Source organism: Gaeumannomyces tritici, assembly GCF_000145635.1.
Source record: "Gaeumannomyces tritici R3-111a-1 unplaced genomic scaffold supercont2.156, whole genome shotgun sequence".
Taxonomy (NCBI): Eukaryota; Fungi; Ascomycota; class Sordariomycetes; order Magnaporthales; family Magnaporthaceae; genus Gaeumannomyces; species Gaeumannomyces tritici.
Window position 1 is genome coordinate 1 of NW_008804700.1, and position 7,087 is coordinate 7,087.

The 7,087-nt window shown below is 61.9% G+C and overlaps 4 protein-coding genes across 4 annotated transcripts; 2 read left to right on the forward strand and 2 right to left on the reverse strand.

Annotated features, from left to right (window-relative positions):
• Positions 1–36: 36 nt before the first annotated feature.
• On the reverse strand, positions 37–597 carry GGTG_14153 (hypothetical protein; the record flags this gene model as incomplete). Its single annotated transcript, XM_009232081.1, has 1 exon — positions 37–597. A coding segment is annotated over one exon (561 nt), but the record flags the coding sequence as incomplete, so codon positions are not given.
• Positions 598–866: 269 nt separating this feature from the next.
• On the reverse strand, positions 867–3,694 carry GGTG_14154 (hypothetical protein). Its single transcript, XM_009232082.1, has 2 exons — positions 3,059–3,694; positions 867–2,998 (listed from the first exon to the last, which is right to left on the reverse strand). Exons 1-2 carry the CDS (start codon positions 3,320–3,322, stop codon positions 1,262–1,264), a joined length of 2,001 nt encoding a protein of 666 aa, XP_009230346.1. The 5' UTR covers positions 3,323–3,694; the 3' UTR covers positions 867–1,261.
• Positions 3,695–3,889: 195 nt separating this feature from the next.
• Positions 3,890–4,689, forward strand: GGTG_14155 (hypothetical protein). Its single transcript, XM_009232083.1, has one exon. The coding sequence runs from the start codon at positions 3,894–3,896 to the stop codon at positions 4,443–4,445; it is 552 nt and encodes a 183-aa protein (XP_009230347.1). The 5' UTR covers positions 3,890–3,893; the 3' UTR covers positions 4,446–4,689.
• A 124-nt stretch (positions 4,690–4,813) lies between these two features.
• GGTG_14156 (phosphatidylserine decarboxylase proenzyme 1) lies at positions 4,814–7,087 on the forward strand. The gene is made up of 3 exons (XM_009232084.1): positions 4,814–5,400; positions 5,473–5,604; positions 5,677–7,087. The coding sequence occupies exons 1-3, from the start codon at positions 5,057–5,059 to the stop codon at positions 6,758–6,760; spliced, it is 1,560 nt and encodes a 519-aa protein (XP_009230348.1). The 5' UTR covers positions 4,814–5,056; the 3' UTR covers positions 6,761–7,087.

The following is a 7,087-nucleotide window of genomic DNA, read 5'->3' on the forward strand; positions in this document are numbered from 1 at the left end:
GGGGGGGGTGGTGTGTGTGTGGTGATATATACGTACGGTCCCCTGCTTCCCAAGCGTCCCGACGCTCAGCCCAGCCACGCTGCCGGTAATAATAACCCGCGCCGGGTCATCCAGCGCCTCCTGCCCACCACGCTGCATCAGCGGCGCAAACAGCTTGACCGTGTTGAAAACCGCGCGCACGTTCAGATCCATGACCTTTGCAAACGCCGAGTCCGGGTGCGTGTCGAGCGCCTCGCCCCACGACGCGCCCGCGTTGGCGAGCAGCACGTCGACGCGGCCCTTGGCGCCGCCGCCGCCGCCGCCCAGGTTCTTCTTGACCGTCTCCAGCAGTGCGCGCACGCCGTCCTCGGTGGCCGAGTCGGCGGGCGCCGGGATGGCGACGGCGCCCGGGGCGAGGCCGGGAAGGGCGTTGAGGGCCGCGCAGGCGGCCTCGCAGGCGGCGGCCTTGCGCGACGAGATGAAGACCTTGGACGCGCCGGCCTGCAGCAGCGCCGACGCGGCGCTGAGGCCGAGCCCGCGCGAGCCGCCCGTCACGACGCAGACCTTGCCGGCGACGGAGAAGAGGGTGGGGAAGTTGTTGAGGTGCGCTTCCGACATTGTGGGTTGGTGTTTGTGTAGAATGATGGGTGGTGGCTTGTGAGGGAGAGAAGAAAGTGAGAGAGAGAGAGAGAGAGAGAGAGGTTGCGACAGAGCAACAGCCGAGGCTGACTGACGGGGTTCTGGGTCTTTTGTCCAACGGCTCTCTCTACATAACGGCTTGCGTCAACGTCAAAGCAGTCTGGCCAAGATGAGATGAGCAGGTTGTGGAGACAAGTAAAGAAAACATTGCTTCCGAGTTCCCAGCTTTCTATCTCATCCTCGCCTCCCAAACAGTCCGTCTTTTTCCCCAGAAAGGAGACTGTGGATCCGTCCAAGGGTGCTTGATTTACAGGGGCTAGAAAGCGGGATGCCGAGGTCTGGAGCTCAAGGTCCCCCACTTTTCCCCATGGCACAGAGCCGACAAAATGCGCTAGCCGGCATAGGCTGGGAGCCCCTGACACTGCCTGACTGCCTGGAGGAGCCCTTGCCACCACATGCTTTCACTGCCTTCACAAAAAGGGATGAGCTATTGCAGTAGTAGTACATATATGATAGCAGCAGTAGCTTATAAAACAGGCCAGGCACAGTCATCCATCTACACACGTCTCGCGACATCTACCAAGTCTCTCCAAATACGCCTGAAAAAGTCGCTGTACGGATTCCCATCGTCCTGCGGCTGTTGCTACTCGCCACGGGGAACTGCATCGCCCCCGCCGCTGACGCCACCTCCCGAACCACCCTCCACCGTTTGTGAGACACCTTCGGCTGGAGCAGGTTCGCCCACATCAACCTTGGTCTCGGCAGCGGCCTGTCCACCGGAAGCCTCCGTCTCGGCAGTAGCGCCAGCTTCAGCTGCGGTCGCCTCGGCAGCTGCCGCCTCGGCCTGTGCCGCCGCCGCCGCCGCCGCCGCCGCCGCCTCCTCCTGCCTCCGGCGCTCGGCCCTGGCTTCCTCCTCGAGATGCGCGATGTGACGCTCAGCAATGCCAGGGGCTATGCTGGCGAGGAAGAGTAGACCCGCACGCTCCACCCGGCGGACCTGGTCCAGGAGCCAGTTGGCGTTCGCATCCCTGCGCGCCGCCACCATCCTCGCTGCCGCCTCGGCAGGATTCGGTTCGGCCGCAGGAGCCCGTGGGGCGCCGTTGTCGCCGTTGGCGTTCTGCTGTGGCTGTCCCGGCGCAGCCGCGTCTGCCCCCGCTTGGGCGCCCGCGCCAGGGCCCATAGGCATGAGGTGATCCAGGTGCTCGCGGACCGGCTGCCATGCCTGGTCGACGAGGCCGTTCAGCATGCCCGTGTTGATGACGACCACGACGAGCACGATGCCAAGCACGCTGAACCAGCGCTCCCACGACGACTCGCTGTGCAGGAACCGGAACCAGTAAATGAAGATGCCCATCCGGATCATCAGCCAGAGGTGCGGCCAGATTGCCGCCGCGAGCGCACCCGCCGCCTGGCCGTTCTGGTGGTGGCCGCCGAGGAGGCCGCCGCCGCGGGGGATCCGCGCGCCGCGCCCCCGCTGCGCCCGGACCTGGTTGTGCAGCCGCTGGTAATGGGGTGTGTTTATCATCTGCTGGTAGGCCCGCCAGGCCTCCACCTGGGCCTCGTGCCGCCGCCGTCCATTTTCGCGCCAACGGTCAATCACTTGATGCGCCGTCTCCTCTGGCAGTTGGCCTGCCACATGTCCGGGAGCCCCAAGGCCTGTGGGTTGAGCGGCCGTCGGTCGGGCTTGCACAGAGCCTAGATCTACGCCCGAGGCCAGCCCCGACGACGAAGAAATGTAGGCACTCCCGTTATTGTGAACAAGTATGGCCTCAAGACCCACGGGCGAGCTGAGGAGGTAGACCTGGGGTCCCGCCGTTTGGGCCTGATTTCCCGAGGGCTGCTGGTGCTGGTGCTGGTGCTGGTGCTGCGTTTGCGGTGCTGCTCCCTGTTGCGACGGACCGTTTGCGCTGCTGCCAGCCATGGCCTGCGTGGACCCGGGTTGCACGTCTTGATAGGTACCTTGATAGGTACGGAGAGTGTCGAGATGACTACGGAGGGCTTGCAAATGTCTGTTGAGAACCGCTTCCGTAGCCGCCGCTCCAAGCATCTCGGGGAGTGGTGCTGCAAACCCCTGCTCGGCGGGGTTGCCGCCGGGGGAGATGATTCTCATGGTCGTGGTAGTGGTCGTTGTTGAGTGGTTCATTGCAGGGGCTGGTTGGTCCTGGATGCCGTTGAGGTTTAGGGCTGCCCGAGCCCGCTGGTTGGCAGCTAGGAGCTGGTTGTGTGTAGCCATATGACGACGGCGGATGGCCTCGAGCTGTGCGGCTGGTGTCGGTGGTGGTGGGGGTGCGTTTGGGTCTGGGGCGACGTAGGGGACGGCTGGGACTCGAGCCGATGTGTTGGCCACGACGTGGAAGACACGTTTGCGGGATTCGCCCATCTGGTTTCGGCAATGCGCGTTAGACAAAGTTAGTGTGCGCAGGGAGCCGGAGGCACCTACCGCGTCGTGGCCAAGGACGGCCTCCAGGGTCAGCTCGGGCGGCGCCAGCATCTTGCCCTGGTAGATGACGCGCAGATCGACTGCGGTCGGGTCGGGGACCGTTAGCTGCTGGCGGACCATGTCCTTGAGCTGCGCTACCGTCGTCTTGATGGACAGGTCCGGGAATAGCAGCGGGACGGGGACGCCGGCCGAGGGCGACACGATTTCGACCGAGATGGTGGCGGGCACAGGGGCAGGCGCCCTGGGCTCCTCGGCGTCGGCCATGGCGGATTGCGCGTTGCGTTGCGATTTCGTGGATGGTAGACTTGTGTTGTGCTGTGGCAGCGATCGAAGGCTGTCCGAGCCTTTTCACCTGGCCGTTGGAGCAAACGGAGACAGGGGCGCGCCCTACTGCGGGTTCTGAGTGATGTCAGGCAAGGTAACCATGGGCACCTCCCCAATGCTCCCCCACCAAGGGATTGGAAGGCTGAAGGCAAACCAGGGATTGCAGCGAGTTGGCAATTCGGTGGATTCGGAAGCTTCGGAAGGAATTGCGGCGTGGCAAGAGTCCAGTTTTGAAAAAGCCAGCAAACAAAGCCAAATAACAGCCAGCGGATGAGCCGGCAAACAATGGATTCAGCCCACAGTTTGGACACCTTTCCTGGACCTGAGCTGAGGCCACGGGCGCTGGTGTGGAGACCATAGGCTCAATGCCAGCTCGCGGTGCCAGGCCAGGTCAGTTATCTCGGCGAGCTCAGACCACCTGGCTCCCGCAAATTGTGGGTCCTTTAGACACAACCACCACCAAGCTCGCTCCCTGCTCTGCTCTCAAGCCCAAACCACATCCCTGGGACCCATGTTGCGAGTTGCCGCCATTTCAAACGCTCAACGGATCCGGGCACGCGCCTTTTCGTTCTCAAGCATGGCTCAGCAGCGAAGCCAAGTCATACACGCGCCTTCGGAGGAGGCTCCACGTGGGGTCCGATCCGTCTTCCTCGCCGGCACCACGAGCAGAGTCGACACCACTGACTGGCGGGAGACGCTATCCTCACTGCTTTCCGAAACCACCATCACAATCTACAATCCATACCGCCCAGACTGGGACAGCACGTGGCGCGAAGACGTCGACTTCGCGCCTTATCGCCAGCAGGTGGAGTGGGAGCTCGACATGCAAGAGAAGGTTGACACGATAGTCGTGTACTTCCACCCGGCCACCCAGGCGCCCATCAGCCTGCTCGAGCTCGGCCTTTGCGCGCGAGTGCCGGGGAAGGCCATCGTGTGCTGCCCCGAGGGCTACTGGAAGCGAGGGAATGTGCAGATGGTGTGCCAGAGGTATGGTGTTGAAATGGTGGAGAGTATCGAAGGACTCCGGGATGCCATCGTGAAGAGGATGCCTGCCGATGCCTGACTGCGCAGCTCGTCCGTCTCTGGGCCTCTCTCTTGACGGTGTTGATCAGGCTGCGCAACGGGAGCGTAGGAATCATGTTACCAGGCTCGTGTCATCTTTCACCTTTTAGATTTCCTATACCCAAACGCCACGAAACATGAAATTTAACCATACTATGCTACTAGCAGTAACAAACACAATCCGTATTTTTGTTTCAAATGCAAAAGGATGCTTTTGCGCCTTTTTCTTGTCACAGCTTTCCGTTGTGATAATGTGCCGGTTTAAAAGACATCTATTGCAGGGTCCATGAGATGCTGCCTGGCACTGGCCCCACTAATTCCAATTAACCCATTCCCACCCACCTGCGTCATCAGTCGCGAACACCAAAGTGTGCAGCTGTTCCAGCTTCGACGTTTCCAGCCCGCGCACCTCAGGCGGCTGCTAACCATCGCCGACCCAATTGAACAGAGCTACATTGCCGCGCCAGGGTGGCTGGCATTTTTTATTTTTATTTTTTAGAAAGCTCGTTCCCCAAGCTCGGCGGGAGACCACAGGTTCAGTAAATGGCCTGAAGAGCGAATCCCCCCGCCTGATATTTTCCACCTTCCCCTGAGTGCCGACAACCCACCACCATGGCCTCGATCGCAGCCGCCAGCAAGATGCCGCAAGCAAGGCTGCTGTACAGGCATGCAGGCCGCTGCGGCGCCTCCTCCCTATCCCCGACGAGGCGACCGACAGCGCGCCACTACTCCTCCCACGAGACCCCCAAGCGCCCACGCTTTTCGCACCGCCTGCGCGAGGCCCTCAAGAACTCCAAGGTCACTTGGTATAACATACCCGTTGGCGTCGGCATTGGCTTCCTCGGTCTTGTTCAGTTCTACCGCGTATCCCAGAGGGAAAAGGAGCGCGCCGAGCTCGAGGGCGCCGATGGGTCCCCATCCCCTAAGCGGCAGCGTGTGAGGCCTGACGGTCCCTGGTGAGCGGGCGACCCCTGAGGCAGCTACATGTGCGCATGCGCCGTCGAGTCTTTGCTGACTGTATATGGCAGGCAGGTCCAGATCATGTCGACACTTCCTCTCAAGGCCGTCTCGAGATTATGGGGCCGCTTCAACGAGCTCACCATCCCCTACTACCTGAGGGTTCCCGGATTCAAGCTCTACTCGTTCATATTCGGTGTCAAGTACGTTGCCGCTAATGGCTGAGACTGGGTTGGGAAGCCCCCCGGCAGATGGCTAACGTGCCTAAACAACAGTCTGGATGAAGTCGAGGAGCTAGATCTGCACAACTTCCCAAACCTGGCCTCCTTCTTCTACCGCACACTAAAGCCCGGGGCACGGCCACTCGACCCGGACCCGCACGTGTTGCTGTCACCCGCCGACGGCCGCGTGCTGCAGTTTGGCCAGATCGAGGGCGGCGCCATTGAGCAGGTCAAGGGCATGACGTACAGCATCGATGCGCTACTGGGAGAGCACACACCCTCAACATCGGGCAGCAACACGCCCTCGTCCAGTGGAACAAGCACTCCCGCAGAGCTCGGCCACGACGAGGAGATTGTAAAGCAGGACGAGGAGTTTGCGCGCGTCAACGGCATCCCCTACACCCTCCCCGGCCTCCTGTCGGGCCCGTCCATGTCGCAGCCGAGCAGGGACGGCAGAGACAAGGCCGAGGACCAGTCTGTCGCGCCGTCTCCGGCGTCGGTATCTGAGGTGCGCGCGGACCTGGCGCTGGCGGAGAAGCCGTGGTACTCGATGCTGTCGGAGCAGCGCAAGACCAAGCTCTACTACGCCGTCGTGTACCTCGCCCCCGGCGACTACCACCGCTTCCACTCGCCGACCAACTGGGTGGTGGAGCGGCGGCGGCACTTTGCGGGCGAGCTCTACAGCGTGTCGCCGTACCTGCAGCGCACGCTCCCGGGCCTGTTCACGCTCAACGAGCGCGTGGTGCTGCTCGGGCGTTGGCGCTACGGCTTCTTCTCGTACGTGCCCGTGGGGGCGACAAACGTGGGGTCCATCAAGGTCCGGTTCGACCGCGAGCTGCGCACAAACAGCCTCCTGACCGACACGGCGGCCGACCGGGCGGCCGAGGAGGCGGCGGCCCGCGGGGAGGTCTACTCGGGCTTCTCCGAGGCCACGTACGAGTCGGCCAGCCCCGTGCTGAGGGGCCACGCGCTGCGGCGCGGCGAGGAGATGGGCGGCTTCCAGCTCGGGAGCACCATCGTGCTCGTGTTCGAGGCGCCGGCGAGGGGCAAGGGCGGGCGCGACGGCTTCTCGTGGGCCGTGGACAAGGGGCAGAAGGTCAAGATGGGGCAGGCGCTGGGGCGGGTGGACGAGGAGTGAGCGAGGGCGTGTTTTGGGACGGATTGGCTGATACCGCCCTGATTATATAAAAAGCCAAAAAGCAACAGCAAGTGTATGAGGTCGAAATAAGAAGGGGTTGGTGGGATTTGCAGTGACATGCACGTCCCGATGCACTAATCATACGCGCGAGCCACTTGGCTTTCCAGTCAGCATCCGCGTGACCTCGAGCTCAACGACATTCGATTTCTAGAGGATATTCAAGAGTGCCAAGCTCCAGGTATCATTGATCTAGCCTTGTCTAGGTTTCTTGCTTGGAATATATACAGTCCAAAAACGCAAACGCTTTCATGTCTTTTTTTTTTTTTT

Coding starts and splice junctions, on each gene's coding strand:
- GGTG_14154 (XM_009232082.1), bottom strand. CDS start 3,322: ATGGCCGACGCCGAGGAGCCCAGGGCGCCTGCCCCTGTGCCCGCCACC. Junction 2,999..3,058: donor CCGTCCTTGGCCACGACGCG/GTAGGTGCCTCC, acceptor TGCCGAAACCAG/ATGGGCGAATCCCGCAAACG.
- GGTG_14155 (XM_009232083.1), top strand. CDS start 3,894: ATGTTGCGAGTTGCCGCCATTTCAAACGCTCAACGGATCCGGGCACGC.
- GGTG_14156 (XM_009232084.1), top strand. CDS start 5,057: ATGGCCTCGATCGCAGCCGCCAGCAAGATGCCGCAAGCAAGGCTGCTG. Junction 5,401..5,472: donor GTGAGGCCTGACGGTCCCTG/GTGAGCGGGCGA, acceptor TGTATATGGCAG/GCAGGTCCAGATCATGTCGA. Junction 5,605..5,676: donor TCGTTCATATTCGGTGTCAA/GTACGTTGCCGC, acceptor CCTAAACAACAG/TCTGGATGAAGTCGAGGAGC.